At 31.8% G+C, this 27,577-nt stretch overlaps 1 protein-coding gene across 1 annotated transcript in view; it reads right to left on the bottom strand.

Moving 5' to 3' along the window:
- Window positions 1–14,096: 14,096 nt before the first annotated feature.
- The window catches only part of LOC145258116 (beta-mannosidase-like), a 104,908-nt gene continuing 91,427 nt past the window's right edge, over window positions 14,097–27,577 (bottom strand). The window contains exons 13-17 of the mRNA XM_080115860.1: window positions 25,089–25,198; window positions 23,992–24,136; window positions 21,534–21,817; window positions 19,086–19,271; window positions 14,097–14,437 (exon numbers count right to left, since the gene is read on the bottom strand). Coding sequence (XP_079971986.1) covers window positions 14,198–14,437; window positions 19,086–19,271; window positions 21,534–21,817; window positions 23,992–24,136; window positions 25,089–25,198 — 965 coding nt within the window. The 3' untranslated portion in view covers window positions 14,097–14,197. The remainder of the gene's footprint in view (window positions 14,438–19,085; window positions 19,272–21,533; window positions 21,818–23,991; window positions 24,137–25,088; window positions 25,199–27,577) is intronic.

Here is a 27,577-nt window from a genome sequence, read left to right as displayed (position 1 = left end):
GATATTCCAATCATCCTTATTCTACAATTGAACGGTAAACGGAAATTGTCCGTTTGGTTTTTAAGCCTTAAAATTACTCTTGAATAAACAAAGGAAAACTGAAAAAAAAAAAAAAATAATGTAAAGAAAAAAAAATGCTTCATTTTTTTCACAACGTCAACAAATGAAAGAAAACCTTTTTAATAGGCTTGCTTTTTTTTTCCCTTACCCCCCACGAATTCCTCCAGGGGGTCATCATTTATCTGTAAAACCCTGTAGGTAATATTTGGGCATTTTTTTTATTCTAGACAACAAAACGAAAAAGTGGTAAAAAATAACAAATAAATGTTACCAAAGGCAAAATAAGTTACTCTTCTACCTAGCTGGATAAGATTTTAATGTTTTAACTTATTTTAAAGCGCTTATTCAGTTTGAAAAACAAGTAATGCCGAATGTTACACGGGAACAAGAAAAAAAAATGGCCGAATCGAGAGGGTTACATCTTTAGAGTCTGAACAATGGTTCAAAAATAGAAGATAAAACACAATACTCATAGAAGTCAACTGAATAAATGGTAGGAGTATTTTGTTTAATTTTCTATTTTTTGAGTCACTTATCTTGCCATTGATAACATTTGTTTTATTTTTTTTTTTTTTAGCACTTTTCCGTTTTGTTTTCTATAGTTAAAAAAAATGCCCTAATTTTTTAATGTCAAAGACCAGCACAATAATATGTGGCATTCTAAGTGAGCAATTGTGTTAAATATTCTAGATTTTGAAACTAACCGATGTTATCGGTTTTTAACAGCAGGGTAAAATTGATCAATGAACGAAGTATGAAAATTTAACACATTCAAAAGTTGAAGTTGGATGATAATTTTTAATGCAAAATGATTGTGGTGTTTTGTGAGAAACTATGGCCGCTTTTCGTCGTCCTCCAAAGAATGCAAGGGAGATAATTCTTGTTTGCATAGTATTTTAGGCTGACGACCTAACAGGAACAAACACGGCTTTATAAAGTTCAAACTACTTATTTTTTTTCGCCATATTTGTATCTACATTGTAAATTTTGTATATAAACGGCTTTGTCAGCAGACATATGCAAGTTAAGGGTGAATAAATAATGTGAGGAGGAATTCAGTTTCAAAGGCGGGTTTGTAAATCCTGCTGAAGTCATAATCTTGCTCTCATTTGCTGTATTCAAACTTTTCATACTTTTCTTTTTTATTCTTATAAAGTGACGCCATTTCTCACTAACAGTGCAAGGGTTAACCTTAACCCATGACACAATAGATTAACGATACTTCGTAATATACTGTTTATGGATATGGTTCACTAATTTGCATATTGCTCTGCAAAAAGACATCTCATTACCTAAAATATACATTTCCATTGTTTTAATATCAACGATTGTTTTAACTTTAAAATTGCACCATTCATCTGTCAAACTCTACGTTAAAAGTTTTATGTCAAATATAACACAGTTGTGTTGATGAGTGTTAATTTTCTTTCTTTTTTTTTTTTTTTTTTTTTTTTTTTTTTTTGATAAATGCTGGAGATTTTTGGTGAAGATAATCTTGGATCATTTGCAGTCAATTTGCTACTGACTAGCTTTATTTGATTTTTAACAAGCCGCAATCCGTTCAGTGCCAGTGTGTAGTTTAACGGTTGATAAATGAGCATAAGTTTTTTTGGGGTTTTTTTTTCACCCCAAACGCCACTTGGGATCGTTTCTAACAGGGGGATGTGGGGAGTTGAGCAGCAAGTTGTCCGTTAACAGTACATTCAAACTTCTGCAGGTTAACACAGCCAGAGAATCAGGAATTCCAAAGTCTGTGGGAAGAAACTATTAGAGTGAAATGCTTTTTTGGCATCTAGTGACCTTAACAGTAAAGGGGTGGGATCTTTGCTGCTTGTCAGGTTAGTCGGGTTATGTACATCTGTGAGTTCATCGTAGCATGTTTCTTTAAATACTTGTAAAATGTGATACTTGTATTGCGATCAAATTGTTTACACATTCACCTCTCCCTGCCTATGGATAAAAACTAAAAAAACGAAGCCTTCAAGAAATTCTGATCAGTCACTTTTTTTTATGAATTGTTAATTATAAACAAAGCCCCCCCCCCGCCAAACACACACACACAGCGGTCATACAGAAGAGAACGTGAATGCTATCCTTGAATGTTTAAAATCTCTCTAAACAATGGTTTGTTATGACAACCTGACATGAGGATATTTTTCCCTACAATTAAATCCTGACTAAATATTTTAAATATTTTAAATATTTAAAATATTTAAAATATTTAAAATAACGTATTTGAAGCCCAAATAAGATCTCTTTGGTATGGCTAACCCACACTGGCTTTTCTGAGGAATGGTACAACTTCTATAAGTGATGTTGCCAAGTAGCAACATGAAGTTGGATACTCTACCAGACTAGATGAATTCTCGTCCTGGAATTCAATAAGACTAAGAGACCAAAAATAAAGATATACTATAATATTTTTTCAAATGGTCAATTGGAGAGAGGAAAACTTCTTTATTAATCCACATATCACAGCTACATTGTTGGCTTTAGTGGTGTTTATCCTAACGCCATTTCCTCAAAATATTCCATATATACAGTACTGGGGACAACAGTGATCCCATTGCCAGACCTTTTTCTTGCCTACACGCTTCGTGATGGGATGTGTATATATATATATATATATATATATATATATATATATATATATATAGATTTGTTTTATTTTTTTTATTACCGTTTTATAAAACAAATATTTGCTCTGCAATAGTATTGAGCACTCTCTTCCAGTTTTTACTAATTACCAGTTTTACCATATATATATATATATATATATATATATATATATGTGTGTGTGTGTGTGTGTGTTCAATAAAGTATGTTGAAAAACGCTTTAGTAAGAGTTAAAAGCATTATTTGGAAAGGAAACACAAATAAAGGTGAAAGTCCTCATTCCATGGAGTTTCGAAGAAATACTTTCCTTTTTATCAGAGGAGAGTAGTTAGCAAAATGCATAAAGAAATTTTGCTTGTAAAGCATTTAATGAAAGTAGGTATAATCTGTGTGAAGAGCCATTTACTTGCTTTCACTGAATGTTTGTTTATTGAAATGGTACATATTGTGTAAGGATATGAAGAGCAGAAGAAAGAGAAAAGAATAAAAGTAAAGAAACAGCCGAGTTTACACACACATTTATTCGTAGATAAACGGGGTGTCGAAGGAAAGCATTAAATGGATGTTGGAAATACGCAATGTGGCGCACAACATAGAAAGAGACGCACAGACATAAGTTCTGAAGAAGGAACACATTATGGCCCCAATTTTAATGAAAAAAAAATTTATGGCCCCAATTTTAATGAAAAAAAAATTTATGGTCCCAATTTTAATGAAAAAAAAATTTATGGTCCCAATTTTAATGAAAAAAACCCAAACCAACACATGTTGCCAGGGTTATAGAGAAATATGAATGACAGTAAACATTTTTGTTTTTTGTTTTAATAGTCTATGCGACTGCTATCGGTAAGGCGTCTGATGGACTTAGCGTCACGATTTTATTAAAAATCATGTAAAGATGAATTGCCGATTGGACAGAAAAAAGATATTAAGATCTCGTTAACACTACGCACGTGTGGAATTGATAATGTCACACGGCCACACGTGGGACCGACACGTATGCAGAAAGTTGCAAGGAACCCAAGACAAGAAATGACTCGACTCACATTTTCCTATTGAAATAACAGACATTTATTTCCAGGTACTTTCCAAAATAACGTCTTGTCTCTTGTTCAAACCTGTCGCTCCCGGCCCTTGTGTGTAACGCATCTCTGTCTTCCTATCTAACGTGGTCATCGGTCTGTGCACACGTTCTTCTTTTTTATAATCTTTTTTCTTCTTCCTTGCCATGAATTCACCTCGCATACAGCTGCTTCATCCATGCTGTTACACGTGGGTGGATCAAGATTTTAAACTGTCACATAGGAGAACACATTCCCTAACACCTGATAGACTAAATTCAAGGGGAGATAACTCAACATTTTGCAGGCGACACATTCATGGAGATATGTAGAAGTATGACTTTTTTTTAAGTTAGTTTTTAAAAATAGTTACAATGTTTTTGTTTCTTCTGGTGGTTAGAGTAGAAATTTTCTGAATTCCATAATGTGTTCATTCTGTTCAGTGCCAGCGTGTAGTTTGACGGTTGATAAATGAGCATCAATTTTTTTTTTTTTTTTGTTTTTTTTTGCACCTCAAACAAAGTATATTGCCACTTGGAATATAGGGTGTTACTGTTTGTGATCGTTTCTAACAGGGGACCGTGGGGAGTTGAGCAGCAAGATGTCTGTTCACAGTACATTCAAACTGCTGCAAGTTAATACAGTCAGAGAATCAAGAATTCCAAAGTTTATTAGTGCGAGGAAAGAAACTATTAAAGTTGAATGATTTCCGGCATCTAGTAATCTTAACATTAAAGGGGTGGGATTTTTGCTAGTTGTCAGGTTAGTCGGGGGTATGTACATCGAAGGGATACAAGTGCTGTGAGTTCATCAGAGCATGTTCCATTAAATACTTGTAAAATGCGCACAGTTTAATTAATGCAATCAAAGTGTTTACACATCGCCTCTCCCTGCCTGTGGATAAAAAAAAAAAAAAAAAAAAAAAAAAAAAAAAAAAAAAAAAAAAAAAAAAAAAAAAAAACGAAACGAAACCTTTGAGAAACTTTGATAAGTAACTTTTTTTTTCTTGATAGTTGTAGCAATCTAATTGCGCAAAGCCTCATCTCATGATTTGGAAATATTTCCACTTAAAATGTCGAGGATGCTTAAACAGTCATATTTGCTGACCAGCATCGGGCTATAGAGATAATCAACAACCTCTGAAAGAGTATATCTGTGATGAGGAATTTATAGTGGAGCAAGAGTTGCACAGTGACCAGCAGCAATTTTCCTAACCTGACCTTGTCAAGTAGCAGGGCAAAATCTATTTACTTGCATCCTCAAAAAGAAATCGCTAGAAAGTCTGAGAAAATCAAAATCTCCAAAAGCAATTGACACAAAAGCAAGAATGTCCTCAATCTAGAAAAATTGATTTCTCCTTCACTGATTGATGACAGAAAAAATTAAGTCAAGTACCAAAACAGATACTACAATTTGCTCCAAGACAAAAAGTCAAAGACAACCAGAAGCAATACAAAGGATTGATATCACTTCAAAGTTCTTTTTCATTGATATTTGCCAAGGTTTGAGCATATAGTCTACTTTATCGTCTCTCCCCTAAATGGGAAAAGGGAGAAATGGGTTCATACCTTTTCAAAAAAATTTCAATTTACAACCACTTTTTGCTTTTGTTTACCCCAAACAAGGCATGTTGTCATTGAAGCATAAAGAGGCAATCTGAGTGGGGAGTTGGGCAGAAAGATTTTTGTTCACATTGCATTTAAATTTCCACATGTTGGTGTTTCTTTTTTATGAAAATCGCTAGAGACAAGGCATGAAGCCACTTGATGTAAGGAGCTTTAAAAAAAAAAAAAAAAATTAAAAAAAAAAAAAAAAAAAAAACTTCAGTCAAAAACTAGCCAACAATAACAATAGATTTCAGCCGAGAAAATAGCAGTTTTTCCCACTTTGTCAGATATATTAAAGGACAAAATAAGGGATGGTCAGGGGAAGAAGTTAAGGAATTCCAAAGTACTTTAGGGATATTTAAAGATTTTTAACGTTCCATCACTATTTATATGAGTTCATATTCCCATTTCTTTCATAATGTTGTCAGCATTTTTTCACGTTTACATTTATTCAACATCAAGAACTAAAAACTAGTTTTTCAATTAGTTTTGTTTTTTGTTTTCTTTTACAAAATTTTATTATGATGTATGATTGAATACAGAAAACAAAATTGCTTGGCCTTTTGTCTAGGAGCATGGTGTGGAATCTGTTCTGATGTTACACTTGGTCTATTCGCTATCCTCGGTTAGTGAAGGAAAAAATAAATAAAATACAAAATCATTTTTTTTATCTAGTCTGGAACAATAAAATTTTTGTCCCAATCCACAGTGCATCTGCATTAAAAACCAACATTACATCCAACTCTGCCATCATAGAGATGGTAGCAAACAAATAGAGATTTATATTTCTGGGAAAACCATGGTGTCCCCCCCCCTCCCCGCCACCAACGTGTTAAAATGATCAAGAATAGCATCTTTTGTTTTCCTTAAAAAAAAAAAAAAAATCTAAAACATTTTTTTTCATTGTTCAAAATTCTGTCAAAAATTAATCTTAATAGTTGTGAACACAAGGGGAAATAACTCTTGTTTCACGTTCTCCAAATAGTCATTACAGGGGGAGATAACGCATTCTTTATTCCTGTAGTAGCTGAACTTAAGCAAGTGATTACAAGAAAAGATAAATCATTAAATCTTAATTTTTTCAAATGTTAACAAAGGGGAGACAATTCATGTTTACTCAGTTAGAGATTGCAAAAATAGATAACACATGCTTATTTATTCAAGTACTAGTGAGAGCAGATGCAATTAGCTCATACACTACTTGTTTATAATTGTTCCTATTTACTTGCCTCCCCACGAGGGCAGAGTTAGACACAAAGTCGGTTTTTTTAATGTGGTGAAAATCCAACTCCCCAAAAACCGGTACCTTGGATAGGAACAAAAATAAAAATTGCCTCAGTCTAAAAGGATTTCTCCTTCAATGATCAAGGACAAAAAAGGAGAAGTGTAGTATCAGAACAGATACTACACTTTGCTCCTACCCCAAAGGCTTGTTATCCATGCTTATAAACGTGTTTTGATAGTTTATTTTTCAAATGAATTGACTATTGGAATTCCTCCAATGATATATATATATATATATATATATATATATATATATATATATACATACATACATACATACATACATACATACACACATCCGAATAATGAAAATTATATTAGATCACAGATTAATCAATCTTGTGGTGTCAAGTTTTACAAAATATTGGGGGGGGGGGGTAATATTTTTATATAAGACAATCCCAGCCAAATAAAATTGCTCACTATTCTAGATTGAGCAAATTAAAAATTACAGTTTTATATTCAAATTTCTTTCAGAATTTTCAAAACAGAAATTTATTGTTTGAACAAATAATACAATATTCAAAGTAATTTATTTAATCCATGGATTTTCAATGTAGGCTCATCTCCTCAGAGGAAAGTCATTAGCAAAATATTAAATCTGGTTTGATATCATTTTGCAATTCAGCACATCCATAAAAAATATTTTACAAAGATTAAATTCTTTTTAAGGGATATAGAGAAAGAAAGGAAGGGCTGAAACAACCCCTTTTTTTTCTTATCCTTTTCTTCTTGCAACCTTTTTTTTGGGGGATTAAGGAAATTACTTTAAATGTTATATTCTTTGTTCAAACAATAAATTTTTGTTTTGAAAATATATACACTTCAGAATAAAATTATCTAGCAATCAACTGGTATGGAAACATGTATATGCTTTTCATTAACTTCCCTTACCCTATGATATTTAAATAAAAAAACATTTGTGATTTTCCATATCTCACTGACTTTAGCAAATAAGGTGTAAACCATTATAATTATTTGCTAATATTTTCTCCTCTAAAGAAATGGTAGACATCGAAATCCTAAAATGTATTCTTTGTCTTACATAGAATAATAAAAAATCTTTTGATTTGAAATTTAACCATTTCACGTCATAATTTTTTTAATTTATTGAATGACTAAAATTATATATGTGTGTATATGTGCACGTATATATGCACAAACACACACACATTTCTCAATATACACCCATAATCCCCAAGTTGTGAGTGTACACTTCCTGTCTGAACAAGGACGGTTTGAGAATTTTTTAAATGCATCTTCGAACGTGATCTATGCAAAATAGAGAATACCTCATCTGTACCTTTCTGTGCAAACTTGGCACCACATTAAATGTTCATCAATGGCTGACCCATGGTCTGCTTTGTGCAAAGCACATTCTAAGACTCTTAAAAATTCTTGAAACGGTTGCTATCAATTTACAACAACCGTCTCTGTGCAAACAAAAAAACATGAACCTACAACTTGGAGTTTATGGGTGCACATTGAGTATATGTATTTTATTATATAAACATTTAAGTATTGCTACACATTCATGAGTATGTTTCAGTCAACTATTTATAACCAACTAGAGACATCATCAAGCGATGTTGATTTTACAAAAGTCTAGGCCTTAATCGATATTGGAGAAAGTTCACAAAAGTTCTTGTTATATATGACGTCATACATTATATATGACGTCATACACATTATGGTGATAAGCTCGTTCCTTTTATCTGTTCAATATAATTGAATTGCTGAAGATACACTTGGTCTGTTAGAATTCATGGTATCGGCTAAATATCGACATCCTAAGCAACTATTTTTGCCTAGTAAGTTGTGCTGGCTCTGATTATATTTGACTATTGCATCAGGGTTTAAAAAATATATGTATATATTGCTTGTGAATTCCTGCTGAAGGGTCACTATCGATTCTTGCCAATGACAGTCTTTTTTTTTTTTTTTTTTTTTCAAAAGATAACCTTTTTTACTTTACAAATCAAAGCAGAAAACTGTCATGTAATGTATTTTGTATGTAAGTTTTATTTTTGAGTTGGGGAAATTAAGGAACATTTGTGGATATTGACCGGGGAGTTAATATCACGTGATATCATTTACGATGCTGACTCAAAGTTTGTCTCTTTTTTAAAATGAACTCTTGTTTACAGGTCTGTATTTCTACACATGGTTCAAGGTAAATTGTCGCGAATGTTCACCCCCACCCCTCCAAGGCCAAAACAATCTCTGACTGACAAGAGAAAGGAAAGAAAAACTTGACTGTTTTATTTTAAAATAAAATGAAAAGTTTGTGAGAATTTCTTTTCTCTTCATTTCATTCTTTTTTTTGGTTTATTATTTTCTTATTTTCCTTCATTATCGATCATTTCTTTTTTCTGTATTTTCATTCAATTCCTTTCCATTTTTAATTTATTTTTTCCTTCAATCCATTTCTATTTTTTCATTCATTTTGGTTTTTTCTTTCATTCCTTTTTTATGTATGTTCATTCTTTTAATCATTCTGTTTTTTCTTTCATTTATTTACTTTCAATTTTTTTCTTATTTCTTTCCTCCATTTTCTTTTTATACCTTTCATTCCTCTTTCCATTTTCTTTCATCCTTTTTCATATTTCCTTCATTTCATCTTTTTATCCCTTTTTCTTATTATCTTTGTTTTTTTTTTAAAGCTTTCCTGCTCATTTCCTTTTTTCTCATTCTTTTCTCCTTTTCATTTCAGACCAGCAAACAATAACATTGGACATGTTTCTTGAACATTATTGCTATAAAAATAAAAACTAATTATTTATCATTGTAAATTGTACTCGAATACGCATCTAATAATATTATTTCGCCCAATCTCTTTGTAATGGAGATTTGGTATCTTTTTGCAATTGGAACAATGTTGCAAGTGAGAATTTATTCTCAATTTGTTTTTGTTGTTTTTAATCTTAATATTAAAAAAATAAAATAAAAATGTCTGGAGAATTTGCATAATAGATTTTTTTTTTGTTTTCCTTTATTAACTTAAGTTTAAATTTATTTGAAATGGATGAAAAAAAAATGTAAATAAGATTAAATTTACATTGATTTCATACAAAGAACAAACAAAAAAAAACAATTTTTTTTATGATGAAAAGTTTCAAGTTTGAAATAAATCGATGATTCAATTTAATAAAATTCAGAAAAATAAAATGAATTCATGCTTTAAATATTTTGTCATTTTAAATTAAAAAATGTTTTAAGAAATTTGGTTATCTTTACGATTAACATCATTGCATCGTCCACTAGCCTCTCCCAGAACTTAATTATCTCCCCTGTCATCTCATCTTTTTTAGTAAGTGTAATAAAGTGATTTTGCTTCATTTCACAAATTTATTTTTCCACCTTATTTTTCGATATATTACTATTTGAGACCTGATAATTATGTAGGTGCCATTTTTTTTCACAATATATCAATTGGTTATTATAATATTTTTTTTTTTTTATTTTTTTTTTTATTACATTTTCACCCCAAACAAGGCAAATTGCCACTTTGGTGTAGGGGGCTACTATCAGGGGCAACAACTACTGGGGTACTATGTAGGGATTTGGGCAGCAAGGTGTCGGTTCACGTTACACTTGAACTTCTGCACGTCAGTACTGTTGGAGAAGCAGGGACGTGGAATGGATGTGCTTTTTTAATATATTAAAATTTAAAAGAAGGTGGGCTCCCTCTATCATGCTAGAAAACTACTGAGAGCATTTTGTACCTCTACAAGGCGACTATTCGATTATGCATGGAGTATTGTTGCCATAATTGGGCTGATGCATGTACCACTCGTCTCTCCCTCTTGGATAGGATCCAAAGAAAAGAATCTTTAATCTAATAGGTCCCACTTTGCCTATTTTACAAGTATTTTAATGGAATGTTCTCTGATGAACTCGTTGCACTTGTGCCCCCTCGATGTACATATTCCTGACAAACCTGCTTAGCAACAAAATCACACCCCTTCATTGTTGAGGTTCTTAAATGCCAGAAAGCTCTCTACTCTTCTTCCCTCGAACAGCTATACTTTGGAATTCCCTTCCTGCTACCTGCTTCTGACTGTACTAATATGCAGAAGTTTAAATGAACCATAAAAACATTTTGTTAATCTTTTCTAGGCATGGTCCCAAATAGTAGACCCTTGTGTGATGAATGCGGGTTAAACAAATTCACTTCAGGTTGCCCGTTCATTCTTAATGGATTTTTTCTACTGTAACTTTTGTTTAGTAAATTGTTAGGTGAAAGTACAGAATAGGTAAAAGTTCCCTCCCCCTGTTAAGAAGAGCTTTTCTAGATAATAACGTTATTTATTATATAAATCTCACCTGTCTGTTTACATATTTGCCTAAAACTTTCAATAGAGGCGACAAATTTTTACAAGATCGATATCGTTTTAAAGTTCGACCCTTCAGACAACAAATATCGAAAAATTGGCTAAAAACATTAATTCCTTCACCCTCAACTGGCACTTTTCTACAGGGAGGGGTCGCTTTTTTCACCGATATTTTCGAAAGTCATCTCTTTTCGATTGACTTCGCCACTTCCAGTTTGGCAATGGACACGACAGCAAAGATGTCACTTTTTTTTTTTTTCATGTTTTTTTTTTCCTCCTTCGCAGTACAGGTTCGAGCCTGCCTGCCTGCTACCACTTTTTTTTTTTTTTTTTTGTTTACTCAACACACACCCGGGCAATGCCAGACATCCAGGCTAGTTAGTTAGAAAAGCAATAAAGCAATGCTTAACATGGAGAGCAAAACCGGAAGTAAAGTAGAAACAGTAATCATAAAGATAACCAAAAGTTTTTAACTAAAATCAGCATTTAAAGATTAATTTGAGATTTATTTATTTTTATAATTTAAGAAAAATTTGCCTTTTTTTTTTTTTTTTTTTTTTTGGAAGACTTAAATATCTGTTCCCTGATTATTAGACATGTTTACGTACACATATTTCCTCAAAACCTCTGGCCTTGATGAAGGGGAAACTTAAAGTTGCTATGGTTTCAAATGATCTGAAATAACAGCAAGGGGAAACTTGATTCCAAATATTTTTCATATCTCATATCTCCCCTCTTTTGGAAATAAGGTACGATTATGATCAATATCAAATAATCCTTATACACTATGTATGAAAATCAAAGAGGGGAGATATAACATGAGAAATATTTGGAATCAAGTCTCCCCCTGCTGTTATTTCAGATCTTTTGAAACCATAGCAGCACATTTTAGTCTCCCCTCCATCAAGGCCAGAGGTTTTGGGGAAATATATATGTGTATGCAAATGTGTCGATCAGGAAGATGTTCAAACATTACAAAGCCATGTGAACTCGATCCGTCCAACTATACAGTTCATGATGGGAAAAGGACATGACAAATTATCATTCTTAGTTGTGCTAATAACTCGGACTGGTCAAAGCTTTAGGTCATCTGTATACCGAAAGCCAACTTTCATCGCACGGTACCTAAACTTCAACTCCCACCATCCATATCATGTAAAGAAAGGAATCGTCCGTTGTTTACAACACAGAGCAAAAGCAATATGTAGTAACAGCAATGCATATCAAGAGGAGATGAACAGTTCAAGAAAAACCCTCCACCAAAACAACTACCCAAAGAGCATGACATCAGCTCCAAGAAATCCGAACCCGACATCAAAGGATACCATTTGAAAAACTAACAGTTTTTATACTATACATGAAGGGTTTGTAAAAAAAAAATCAAAGAATATGTAATCCATATGACATCAGGACAGTATTCGGGAGTGATTCAACTCTGGAGAAACATTTTGTGCAAGTCAAGCCTCCTACAAAAAAAACAATGACTGTATATGAGATTCCATGTTAATGAACACTATATAAAGATGAGACATGTTGTCCACTAAAAGTATGATTAGAAGAAACATTGAAAATCCATATGTGGAGAGATTGAAATATATTGATGACCACATATGAACGGAAAGAGAAACCGTCTACCATTATGGGATGAAGTAAACAAATTAATTATAAAATAATAAAGTCACAATTAATATATTTATATATCGATAAGCCTATAAATTTTTTGCGTGTGTGTATTGATATTCATATTAAAACCCCTTTCTCTATTTATTTGAAAAGAAAATACAACTTTGTTATATATGGGCCATGGAATTGCATTCATCTGCAAAAGATCTAGCTAATTTGCATATTCTTTTAAACATTCATTAATTTCCTATTAGTTTTTTCTGTTTTCTTATGGGATGATTATCTTTAGTTAACTATTACGTGTAATTGTATTCATGCAGATATTCTATATGATTTATACTTCTGTAATATTTGCGCAAAAAGTTTATGGTAAACACAAACTTCTTTCTATTTTTACGTATGCATATATATATATATATATATATATGCATATGTGTGTTTAAAAAATTTTGCCTACCAAACTCCTGTCAGATTTTGGTCTGCAGACATAAAACTTAATATATATGGTATTTGAACTGATGCAAAACTTTATATTTGGGTTTTAGCTGGGGAAAATTGGTGAAAAGTGTAAAAATTAAAAAAATGGAATTTGCTAGGTGATGGTCGAATGACAGCATTACAAATATTAATGTCAAGGGAAAAAGTAAATCATAAGCTAAACGTTTTGGTTTCTTGTGTCGTACTTGGATTAGTTTCTTTTTTACTCATCATCCATGTTTCATCCCCATATTTTAGTGAACTACTGCATGCCTATAAATTTTATTTCAGTAAAATATCAGAGTTTTTTTTAAATTTTCTGGGTATTTGACTAGACTATAATTGACATAATTCTTATAGAAATTTGAATGCGTCTGAATTACTATATACAAGACCAGCATTTGGTTGCTAAGCGTTTAATGGGGTCATGCTTTGATTGCTAAGCGTTTAATGGGGTCATGTTTTGATTGCTAAGCGTTTAATGGGGTCATGTTTTGATTGCTAAGCGTTTAATGGGGTCATGTTTTGATTGCTAAGCGTTTAATGGGGTCATGTTTTGATTGCTAAGCGTTTAATGGGGTCATGTTTTGATTGCTAAGCGTTTAATGGGGTCATGTTTTGATTGCTAAGCGTTTAATGGGGTCATGTTTTGATTGCTAAGCGTTTAATGGGGTCATGTTTTGATTGCTAAGCGTTTAATGGGGTCATGTTTTGATTGTTAAGCGTTTAATGGGGTCATGTTCAGATTGCTAAGCGTTTAATGGGGTTATGGTTAGATTTCTAAGCATTTGATTACATTAAATATTGGTGTGGTTCTTGGTTATATTCAAAGACACTATTGCCGTCCAAAATGGTCCCACCATCAGGCCAGGGACCATACCACGAAGTATCCTTTCTCAGCAATGAATTATTTATCCATAAATATATTAAAAATATTCCTGGATATGTTTGAATTTTCATTCGTTTAATCGTAACTACAAGAACAATTTAAATGTAACAAAACAAAATAAAAAAAATAAATGTCGATAAAAGTGTTTGTAGTTTTAACTAATCCAATTAAAACTTTATTTTTTTTTTTTTTACAACTGAAAATTCCCAATTCCAAAAAAAAGAAAAAAAAACAATTCAGCCGAAATCAGTGATAGACATCCATCAATGATTTTACGGTCAACACGGCCTTCAGAGTTTTCGCATTCACATTCTCCCATGCAAAGAACTTGATTTGTTTCTTTCGAAGAATCATGAGAAAGCCATTGTCGGAAAAACGACCTCGTATTCCAGGTGCCTCAAGCCAGACAAACGGAGCAATTTTGTCACTGCTCAAAGTGATGGAAAAAGTTCCAGATTGTTTCAGATTAGCAGTAACTCTCACAATCTGTATCATAAAAAGAAAAAGAAAAAGTTTAAGTGAAAATTATAAAACATTATAAAAGTTATAAAAAGGTAAAAATTATAAAAATCAAATTAAAATAAAATTATACAAATGAAAATAAATTTAAAAAAATGTTAATTATTTAAAAAATAGTTATAAAAAATGAAATAATTATTAACAAAATCAATTTTTAAATTATGATCTATATCTATATTCTCACATTTCAAATATTTTCCAAATCATGGAATGAATCAGTAGGGCGTAAATTCTGCTGAAATTCAAACTCATCTGATCAACACACGTTACATATATTACAAACATTAATCCCTGCAATTTGATTGGTCCACACAGGGCAAATTTCATCTCAACATTCACTTCTCCACACAAACAAATAGTCTTTTAAATGCTTTTCTCTTGCACATTATACACTAGCAAAAGTATCTGGCTTTACCTAGGAAAGGGGGCTTCCTTGAATACTAAAATATCAAAAAGAGCCCTTTTCTAGGAGCTTGAGCTCCCCAAATTAAAAAAAAAACAAAACTTATGCCTACCCTAGGCTTAATTTAAATCACATTATTATAAACATGGTGACTTCAGAGTGGGTTGCAAATTAAATTTGATCTTAGCTCAGATGTTTATAAAATCCCAGCAATCAAGGTCGACTAATGCTGTTGAAAGGTCAAATCCAGTTAACTGACAAACAGACTGTTTCTCATTCACATGTACCTGTCTCTCTCTCGTTTTTTCATCATGAGAAGAGTTGTAATTCAGTTAGTAATGAGACTGTCCCAGGTCTCTGGAATTTTTTTTATGTTTATAAAATATACATCATTTGATTATTTTATACAGCATTCAATTCCAGCACAGACAAAACTGGAATAATTCTCTGGAGAAAATTAATTTGTTGTTGTCATCTTTGACTGACTCATGCCATTAACACAGGCGGATGGATGCTGGTGTTATTTATCCGAAGCTTGTAATGGTGGTAAAGCTTTTGCAGGACGGTAGTCATTGCAGCACCTCTTGATGTCCATATCGGGGATTGTTGTTGCTTTTGCTATCACCTTACAAAAAATCTGGCAGAGCGATTTTCCTGTAGACAGATGGCAGGTTGGTCAATCTCGGATTGCCTGGTTGAGTTTGACATCAACCTTTGCAGCATGAGCAGAATGAGTGGTCGAGTAGCACAAGGCTAAAACTGACAGTCTGTGCTTCAACTCGCCAAGGGTTATAAGGCTGTTATGTGTCAATAGTTTCTTGCAGAAAATAAAGATGGTTTACTTTTTGCCACCCCCAAACAAGACAGATTGCCACTCGAAATGTAAGGGGCTACTACTTGGGATTATATTGGCAGGAGACTATGTGGGGAGTTGAGTAGAGAGATGTCTGTTCACATTGCAATTAAACTTCTGCACATTGGAACAGTCAGTGAAGCAGGAAACAAAGAGGGAAGTCCAAAGTTTAACAGTCCAAGGGAAGAAACGGCGGCCAGAGTAGAAAGCTTCAACAGTAAAGAGGTGGGATTTTGTTGCTTGTCGGATTAGTCGGAAACATGTACGTCAAGGGAGACACAAGTGTTATAAGTTCATGAGAATACATTCCATTAAAATATTTGTAAAACAGACAAGGATGTCACATTCCATTAAAATATTTGTAAAACAGACAAGGATGTGACATTGCTGATGATACAGGATGGATTAGATTTGAGGATCTTTTTTCTTTGGATCTTATCCAAGATTGAGAGACCAGTAGAAGATTTTTTTTTTTTTTAAATTTTTTTTTTTTAACTAAAACTGCAAAGACAATCAGTTTTGGCAACAAATATTTCTTGTATCATAATTGAATATATATATATATATATATATAATCATTTATCAATATCATGTGTCATTTTGATGCTTTATTTCAGCATTTATGTAACATGGTTTTGTTTCGTGACATATCAATCCTTTTCGGATTATTTAATGTCGAATCCAGTAATTTTTAAAAAAAGTTTTTATGCTTCAAGTTCTTTATATCTTCAAAAATTTATTTATGGAGTTTTGTTGCTTTGTAGAAGAAAATTGTTTTGGTTTTAGCTTTGCAGAACATGATTGAGCTTTGTAAAGGAAAGGAGAAAACAATAACACCAACGGTTGGTGCATTTTTGTTCCGGAAGCCATTATCTTCAGAAAGCCTGATCTAGGTATTACCACTCTGGGTTAAAGTGAATCTGGGAGCAATTATAACTAAGTGGCAACTTCACATTCTACACAGCCCCACTAGATACCTTTGAAGGTCAAAGCCAGGACCTTACCATTTATCAAACAACAATCAAGTCTTTTGCAGTGAATCATTTCATTTCCAGAGAGAGAAAAAAAAAATCTTTCAATCATTTAAAAAAAAAAAAATCAAACATCTGAAGAAACTGGTTTCAAATATGTCATTAGTTGGAGATCAACTATTGAAAACTGATGTGTGGTACAGAAAAAAAACATCTTGGCTTTATATATATAAAGAGATTTGTTAAGTTCAAAAATTAAGAACTAAAAAAAAAATTTAATTTTCTTCAAGTAGACAATGGAATTCATATTTAGATTCTTTGGATGACTCTTCTCATCTGGAGTGTTATTTCCACAATATTTTGGTCGATGTAACCTCCGACCTTCTTCAGGTGTATCTTGTTGAATTTAGGGAATCTGCACAGAATTTCAAACAGAACCGTTTATTTAATCCATGGATGTAGCGTGCTCTCATTTCATCAATCATGATGAGGGAGATGTTCTAAGTACTTTGCAATTATATTTTTGAGTGTCACCTGCACAAAGATTCGTGGCATAGTGGATAAAGCATTTAATAAAATTCAGTTGTAAGTTATTCTTCTAGCGGTTGAAGGTTCAATCTTCAGTGCAGGCAACACCCAAAAATGCAATTGCAAATTACTTAAAACTTCTACCCAATCATGGCTAGCCCTGTCAATATTCCTTGGTAGAGGCGCCTGAGGCAATTAGCAGTGAACCAAGTCATTTTTAAAGAGAGAAGACACAGCCCGAGAGAGTGGACCTCTTAGAACTGCACAGGGCTAGCATCATATCGCAATCAACAGGAGGAAAAAGGCCATTTCAAAAATGGCATAGACTTAATTTTGGTGTTAACCAAAAAAAAAAACAAAAATATCCTGAGACGAAGATAATCGGGTAAACAATGGAAGTTTTAAAATACGAATATCACGTGATACGTTTTGATCCACTGTGTTGTTTTAAATAAAGGGATACAACTCAATTTGAACTACTGAGATAAAAATACGCCTTTTAATGAATACAATAAAATCACGAAAAATCGTAAAAAAGGAAAAAAAAAATGATTTTCTATATATCAAAAATAGTTAAAGAATTTACGTGATTTTTGGAATATGACATTTTCGTTCCATGACGGGTAAGCACACCATGAATATATTTTCTGTATTTTTGTTTGTTTTAATTAGGTTGAATTCTGGACAACAATCGAAATGTTTGCTATGTCACAGTAGATTTCTACGTTGGTAGATTTTTTTAGGTGGACAAGAAATACATTTGGAGTACTAGAAATCTGAAGACATTGACGAATGGCAAAAAAAAAAAAAAGATTTGCAAGTATGTTAAAGAAAATCAGGTTAAATTAATATAATATCATTAGTTCAAGGGAGATAAATGAATTTAAACTTCTGAGTTATCTCCCTTTTACTATGCTCATAAATAAGAATTAAAATCCAACACAAAGTGAAATCAATACATGTTCAATTTGCCGGGAATTTGCTGGGAAAGGGGGGGTATAGTTTCCTATTGGGAAAATGGATGAGAAATACTATGAAAGACGAGAAGGAGGGAAAAAGAAAAGGGGTATGTTTTACAATCTACATTGGTACGAAAAAGTGGTCAAAATTCAAATAAATGTTACCAAAGGCAAGATAAGTTACTCTTCTACCTATCTGAAAAAGTTTTTAGAGATTATACTCGCTCTAAAACGTTTATTTCGTTTAAAAACCTTTTAGTGTCGACCGTTATGTGATAACAAGAAAAATGGCCGCGAATTGATACTTACATATTAAAAGTTTCTATAATGACTTAAAAATAAAAAAAAAACAAAATACTGTCAAAAACTCACTCAATATATATTACCATGGGTTTCTCACAGTATTTTGTTTTATTTTTATGTCATTATCGAAACTTTAAATATTTAGGTACAAATTTGCAGCCATTTTTTTTTGTTCTCACCTAACGCTCAACACTATATGTTTTTCAAACGAAATAAACGTTTTAGAGCGAGTTTTACCCCTAAAAACTTTTTCAGATAGACAGAAGAGTAACTTATCTTGCCTTTGGTAATATTTGTTATATTTTTTGACCACTTTTTCATACCAGGACACAAGGACAACAGTCTGCTATACCACAAACCCAATATATTTATATACGCCCCATTAGTTAAGGATACATAAAAATGATTTTAATAGAACAACACACATATATACACACACGTATGTTAATTTGGTATTGTATATACGCAGTCAAATAGACATCCACTCCTGCAATATAACACGTTCTGATAAGTGTTATACGTCCTTTGTGTTGTAAAGATATTTATGTATATTCTTGTCCTATCATAAACTTAAAAAAAAAAAGCGAATAAATTATACCTTGATTTTAGCAAATGGAATTCCAATACCAGGTTTGAATCGGCCAAGTGGCAGCCATGACGATGGTCTAGATGTTATGGATTTTGTATAGAAATACAAAAAACATTGTGACTTCTGTTGACATCCACCTTCTTTCAAGATCGTCTGTAGTGGAATTTGGTAGATAATATCAGCTGTTTTGTTTAACTGAAAAAAAAAAAAAAAAAAAAAAAAAAAAAAAGTGAAAATAAAAATAAATTTCCTTTTCCTGGTTGTCAATATTAGTGTTAAGTGTTTCTCCATTTGAGAACTGACAAAAAACAAAGTCACTTGAATTTTTGTAGATCCTTACGTTTTTATTGCAGAATGGACAAACAAAAATGGCTGAATTTTACAATTAGCTGAAATTCATTAAAGTGCCCAGATATTAAAAACAATGTTTAAATTTATGATAAAAAATTTCAGTATAAGGTTTCTGAATTTTTGAGACAAGAATTAAAAACATGATATAAAATCATTAAAACCAAATCATTTAAATAACTATGGTAAAAGGGACAGAACTCTGTTGAACTTATTTTACAACAAATTCATTCGGTTGGTTTCCAATGCATTCATGTGTAAAACGAACGTTCAACCTAATATGATGCTGTGAATTTTTGTATTTGGTAAAAAGTGCACAATTTCTGCATGTTGTAGTGTATTGATTATTATAAATTTATTATATTTTAATTTATGCAGATTGTGTGTGTATAATTATAGAATTGATCCTCTATTATAAATTATGAGGAATAATTTGCCCGGTGGACAAATTCGCAAAAAAAAAAATAAATAAAAAAAAAAAAAAATAAATAAATAAAAATAAATAAATGAATAAATAAAAAATAAATAAATAAAAAATAAACAAATAAAAAATAAATAAATAAAAAATAAATAAATAAATAAAAATAAAAAATAATGATAATGTTGTTCATTAAATTCCATCTGTGTTTGTTTACAATATTACGTCATATTAGTTGATATTTGACCATGACGATTTTTTTTAACGTCTTTCTTCTCTTATAGATAAAAGAATTTTTACAGGGGAATATTTCACGTTACATCGGCCAAGGGAAATAATAAAATAATTTTAATAAATAATACTCAATATAAATAAAATTATTTCCCTTAGCCGGTGTAACGTAAAATATTCCCCCTGTAAAAATTCTTTTTTTTACCTATAATAGAAGAAAGACTATTTTTAGGATCAAACTTTATCGGTTTCCAATACTTATCAGATGAATTTCTGTACAAAACATATCTAAGAACACTGCCAGACATATAAATTAGCTTTGTGTGAAATTTGAAAAAAATAGGCTCAGCCGTTTCGGAACCTATGAGGAAGGAACTCACACACAAAAATGACTTTTATATTATAGTACCGACGAGATTAAATATAGTCTTCATCATTATTATTGTTATTAATATTATCATTATTATTGTTGTTATCATTGTTATTAATATTATCATTATTGTTGTTATCATTGTTAATATTATGCCATAATAGTCTCAACCTCTAGATTTTTTTAGTTGCATTTTTTTTCTTAAACATCAGGTAAATTCCTTTGACTTTAGACATTCACGCTGTATTAACACTATCGCCGTTTCTAACAGGCAAGCCTTTTGCAAAATTGGACAAGAAATTGTCTTTTCAATCTGATTAAGCCATTTATGGTGGCTTTTGGTTATGGTCCCAAGCTTCTCAATTACAATAGAAATAATTGAGACTTTTTTTTTTTTTTTTTTTTTTTTTACAGTTCCAGGTGTTGGCATTGTATCATTGTTTCATAGCAGTCTTAAGTTTCTGATGTTTTTAAAAATTTTTTTTTTCTCAGCTTTGGTTTAGGCATTCAAGCTATACCTTAACACTTTTGCTATTCCCAACAGGCAAGCTCCTTGAAAAATTGGAAAAGAAATTGTTTTGTCAATCTGATTAAGCCATTTATAGTGGCTTTTTGTCATTATTATTATTAATAATATCATCATCATCATCATTATTATTATTACTACTCACAAGTGGGAGTTTTTACACAGATCACCAGAGATTATTCACTGATAATAATCAGTGGTGTTCCCCATCTCCCTTGATAACCTTTGAAAATGATTTTGCATTATCACAACCGCTTGCCATTAATTTCTCACTGGCAGCAAGCATTGGGTTTCACTGGAATTTGGGTGACAATCAACCCCCCCCCTCCAAGTCTCAGTCCTTTTTGCACTCTTTCACAGATAATCCGATTAGTGTTCTCCATCTTTCCATCCTCCTCGATTATTCACAACTATTGTGTGGTATCAGTCGAGATTGTTGCCATTTAAAAAAAAAAAAAAAAAAAAAAAAAAACTAATGACCATTTCCATCTTGGTTTCAGTTAGAATCTTTTTTTTTTTTTTTTTTTTTTTTGAACGAAACATGTACAAAAAATTTATACTCACGGCATAATTTTTCATCCAAGTTTTCAATGGTTTTCTGCTTTTCCACTTATACAGCTGCACGTACAACATGCCAGAAAGAATGCGATCTCGGGTGACTTTCTTTTGAAGAGAAGGGACCAACGAGAGGGTGAAGTTTTTCGCCAACCGATTCTCTGTCACAGGAATCTCGTCAACCACAAAGGCGACATTAAGCAAATCCTTGTTGTCAAAATATGGAGATATCAATTTTGAAGCAAAGAACTTCCGGGAAAAATAATGCAGCATTTTCCATGTTCCGTCATATTCTGTAGAAATCAAAGAAAATTGGTTTGAGATTATTTGGATTAACCAACATTTCCTCTCATAATGTTGCAGATTAGCATACTTGGGGTATCGCTGAATAATCTCAGCCAGAAGATTATTATCATGTAGATCGAATTAGATTTGTTTTAAAGAGAACAAATGAAGCATACACGGTCCCCCGTGAGTGCACAGTGAACGAGGCATAAAAAAATGACTAAGTTCAGCATTTGCCCCCAAAGTCCCCAGGGGATGTCAAATCCTGGTGAAAAAGAACAAATGGTGCAATTTTAAACATTAACATATGGGAATTTGAGTTCTGTACCATGCAAAAAAAAAAAAAATGACTAAGTCCACCATTTGCACCCCCCCTCTATTTAGCCCCCTAAGTATGCAAGGCCTTAACATATTTAAATTTGAGTTCAGCACCATGCAAAACTGCTAAATAGACATACACAGAAAATTTGTGACAAATATGGTAAAATAGTCCCAAAAATAGAATGTTTTTATTAGCCCTAGAAGAGCCCCTGGGGCACACCCAAGTGTTATCGTGAAGTATAGACAAACAAAATTATATCGAAATCAGTTACAACTTTTCAGAAAGTTTTATAAAAATCCAAGACATCAATTTTTTTAATAGGCACAAGAGTGTCAATTTTAGCTATTTTAACTCGAAAGGCACTCTTGAAGGGGGGGGGGCACCGAAGTTTTCCGAGACAATTCGTTCTGTTACTTTTTACTCATATCATGTTTAATGTTTGTGCAAAATTTCCAAAAATTCCAAGGTGTAGTTATTGAGAAAAGTGCAGACAGACTAACGGGCAAAGGTGAATTTACAGGTCCACCCTCTTTTTGTTGGGGATCAAAAATGCAATTAAAGAACTAATATGGTTTAATGATGTTTTAGGAATTTAACTTGACTACATTCTATAAACAATAACAAGGAGTTTCAGATAAATAACAAATGTTTTAATGGAAAAGAATGATAGAACATAAACAAAATGTGACGAAGGTAAATGATTCAATGTATGTTTTTGGTCATATGGAGATAATGACGTAACAAAATAGTTTGGAAATATATGAAATCAGAGTTAGGAGTTAGTCAAAAGTCTTGAGCAAACAGGTTGGAATGAGCAGACGGGACAGGCAAGTTCTCAGCTGGTTGGAAGCATTCAGCTGGAAAAACGGTAATATGTAATCCATGAAAAATGTATGGCATACAAAACGGTATGGCATGCAACCTCAGAACAAAATGTCGCAATAGGAATAAATATAAATGTGGAAAAAAAATTTGGTTGTCCGAGTTGTCAGGGTAGAAAATGACTTACATTTTCAGAAGCATGTCTGAAACAATACAAGTGCTGGTTCTGACCAAAAAGGTAGGTCTTTCCCTTGTCTGGGCAAGCAGACAATGATGCTTTTTGTCTCGTTTGCTGAACTAATCTATATCTGTATTATATGTGTTAAAATGTTTCATTCCATCTTAAGGTCCATTGTCGGGCAGTGTCTGAGGCATCCTTCAGGTTCAAATCAGAGCATGTCTCGCTCAGAGGACAGTCTGAGGATTGTGCGATAGTTTGCAGATCGGTGCCACAAGGATACCAAGCATCCTGTACATAGCCCCACTTGTGGGGCTTGTTCAATGTTTTGGTAACCTTCACTCGGGCTCAGTTGATTGGCTGCTGACACAAATGAATGTTATTTTCAGAAATTGCATTGAAATTTTTGAGATGAAGATTGATTTATTCGTATTCACAATCTGATGTTTAAACTTTTAATTTGCATCAAGCAACTCGCGTATGACAAACAATACATTTATGAAGATGGATTTGGCTGGATGGAGGATAGAGGGAGGTGAGTGAGGGAGTCAAAAAAATCTATTTCATTTACAACTAAATTTTTATCTTATTTAAATTGCAACCCACGGTTTATTTACTGAATGAATCTGCTTCAGGGTAATAAATGAAAAAAATAAATAAATAAACATGAAAAAATAGATTTAGACTCAGTCTGGGCTTTTTTTTTTTTACATGGAGGTCACCACTTATCAAGGCCCAGAAGCCACTCGGGGATAAGGGTTATTGCATGTACAGTAATCAATGGGGTAGCATAGTATATACATATACATCTATATAGTATACTATATAGATGTAAAAAAAAAAAAAAAAAAAAGTCTCACCCAACGAAGCCCAGGTTGGAGCCTGCCAGATGTCATTAAGTTGCCAGTATAAGGCACCCATTGTGAGCCCTAAATCACCAACCAGTTCACTTTGGTGTCGACGGTAAGCTTCCGTTTCAAAGCGGATGGCCATAGCTTGGTTTATCTGCACATAAAAAAATAAGTGAAAACATAAAAATATGAATTTTAATAAAAATAAAATCAAAAATTTATTTTCAAAGTTTAATTATTTCGGCTTTTACTCTTATAAAGTTATAAATCGATTTTTTTTAAAACTGATTTGAAAATTTTATTTTCTATTAAAAGGTTGATTGTTCATCCCCGGATTTTTTAAATCCTGGAATCAATTTTAAAAAATTCTTAAAAAAAATAGCAACAATTCAGTAAAAACAAAAACGATTATACGATGCAGAAAATAAATAGAAACACGTGAGGAAGAAGTTATTTCAACATCGAAAATACAACTAACAGCTGAGGAGAAATCTAGAAGCAAATTATACACACACACACACACACACACACACGGAACAATATGCAACATAAAATGAAATACTACAGAGATAATATGTAAAAAAATTAGCAAAGGAAAAACAAATTAAACACAGGAAGATGTTTATTGATCTGAATGAAACCAGTAAATCTCTTGTTTTTGATGATTTCTTTCTGTTTGTTAAAAAGTCATTATCACCCCCCCATCCAATTTAATAATTTTAGTTTATTCTTTGACCGTTTAGCTAAGAGTAAAGTTGAGTATCTTGTTTCTTCTTTTAGACAGAATCAATTTGTATTTTAGCCCAAAATTGAAAAATATATATTAATTAAATTTACTGTTGTTTCTTAATTTGCTGTTTTTTTGCTAAAAAAGAAAGTTTTATAATTTGCTGTTTTCTTTTGCTATTAAAATTTGAAAAAATGTAGTTTTATAATTTGTTGTGTTTTTGCTATTAAATTAAATTTTTTTTTTATAATTTGCTGTTTTCTTTTTTTCTTTTTGCTCTTAGAATAAAAAAATTAAGTCAATTTTGTTACCCAAATAAGTTTTGACAAGATTGCTTTTTTTTACTTAAAACCTTGCCTTAAATCTAACTGAAACTAACCTGTGTTAAATAAACAATTTTCTGAAATTCACTCATTTCCTTAGTTTTATCCTTCAAAAGAGGCGGCAAGTCAAAATGCTGCAGGATTTCTGCTTCCATTTCTATTTGACCTGGAAAACAAAACATTAGTTAGATGAATTCGTTCATGTCAAATGTTTCTGAAATGTTTCAATTTTATGGCACAGCTATAAAAATGCACTCTGCTGCATGTTTAGTGTTGGTGCATAGATGCATGCTATGGACAGCAATCCTGCAATGGTAAAGATATTTAACGAAGTAAAGAGAGACCACTCAAGAAACTTATTAACCTCTGGAAAAAAAAAAAAAAATTTTTTAAGGTGTTTGCACGTTTAATTTCCAAATCATTTGAGATACTAGAGAAGTTATGGCTGCTCTGGATAACGAACTTCCATGTCTTTATGTCCTTTGTGGTGTGCTATATTTAATATCTCTTTCTCATATATATGTAAGCTCTATTTCCTATTTGGTTTTATCGAGCTTTTATATCTGGCTGAGATAATTTTATAAATATTAATTCTTTAATATTTATAATTTACTTTAATTTTACCATCTTGGTAAATTCAATTGTAATTTTCATTATATATATATATATATATATATATATATATATTTTGGAGAAAGACAGCCGGAGGAGAGTTTTGATTACTGTGTCTCAAAGATGGGTGGGGTTTAAAGCTGATGGGCTGTTTGTGTTTGAATGGAAGAGATGTTTGATTGAAAGTTTGTGCAGTGGACACACAGACACACACATAAATGGGGACTAAAAAAAAAAAAAAAAAAAAAAAAGGCTAAATAAACATAGCAGTGACATGAAAAATAGCAATTCCCTGAATGCATTATTCTCTCATTCATTAGAACACGATTATTCTTTTAACTTTAAACAAGCTAAACTCATTAAATTCATTTTAAATAAATCTCAGCAGACTTCTTCAATCTGTCCTCATTTCAAACTTAAACAAAATAAAACAAGGTAACAACTTCTACAATTTATTTCCTTTAATCAGTAAACTTATATTAAAAGAAAATAATTTAAATTTAGACACAGATTAATTAACTTTCATTACAAAAAATAATACTGATAACAAAATAAAAAAATAAAACAAAAAAAAAACATTTCGTATACACATCCAACATTTTAAATTCTAATGATTATATTAATTCCAGAAAAATAACAGAAACAGCGTCATATCTTAAAATTCTAATGGCTACATGTCATTTAAAAAGATTATTTGCTCTATGCCATAAACGCTATACACTCTTTGAATGCTAATGGCTATGTTTTTCGTTCGGAAATCAAACAAACGTCCATTTTACATTACAAAAATATTTTTAAATAGTGTACGCATATTTTATATATATTTTTAATTTTATTTTTAAATATTGTACTCGTATTAAATACAAATCAATCATCCTGAGGAAGTCTTGAAATAGACGAAATGTTGATGAATATATAATTTTTTTTTTTTCATCTCTCAATCACCTTGAAATATTATTTCCATAATTTTCACCACACACACACACACACACACACATATATATATATATATATATCCACTTATCTTGTGCTTCATTTTTTAAAATTAAATATGTTTTTAACTCTTTTTCAAGATGTCTTAACATATTTTATTAATCATTTGTTAACATATATATATATACACACACACACACACACACGAACTATGAAAACCAACAAACCGGAAGTCCAAGATAACTAACTTATATTGCAGAAAATAATATCAATAATTACATTGAAAAAAAATAAAAAACAATGAAACACTCATATCATTTATATACACATCTAATATTTTGAATTCTACCAACTACATTCATTCTGAAAGAAACAGCATCATATCATTTCAATTCCTTTTTAATGGCTACGTGTAATTATAACACTCCATGCCATAAACGCTATACACACTTTGTATACTAACGGCTATTTTTTTTCATACTAAAAAAGAACAAAAACAATCCTTTTCACGTCACAAACGCATCAAACATTTTCAAATATTTTACTAGTAGTTTATTCCTTCAAATCATGGCTTTCTGAAAACAGGGATTCATGTTGAGGAATCAGACCACTTGAAATCCTACAGAATTAATGGATCCTTTGATCACAGGATCAAGTGATCAGAGACTGTTTGGATAAAGTCTGAAGACATCAGAAATCACGATAACCTATTAAATAAGAATTGTTCCAAAAGTAAAGCCTCCTACTTTTTTTTTTATTCCAAATGTTGAAGAGCTACGAAGACAGAAATAGTATCATCAAAACAAGCAACCTTTTGTGCGACAGAATTTATATTTTCTACATAGTCACCAGCATTCTCAATGCACCTTTTCTGGAAATTCAATAACACATCTGCTTCAACATACATCCATGACAAGGGTTGCTTTCTTACACAATGACGGGTTGCTTTCTTAGAGTCTCACACCGTCAATATCCGCAACAGAGAGATGGAATTTTCAGG

The sequence above is a fragment of the Euprymna scolopes genome, chromosome 33 (assembly GCF_053919585.1).
Source record: "Euprymna scolopes isolate OS-2025 chromosome 33, ASM5391958v1, whole genome shotgun sequence".
Lineage (NCBI taxonomy): Eukaryota > Metazoa > Mollusca > Cephalopoda > Sepiida > Sepiolidae > Euprymna > Euprymna scolopes.
Note: the sequence above shows the minus strand (reverse complement) of the source record. Positions and strands in the feature narration are given on the sequence as shown.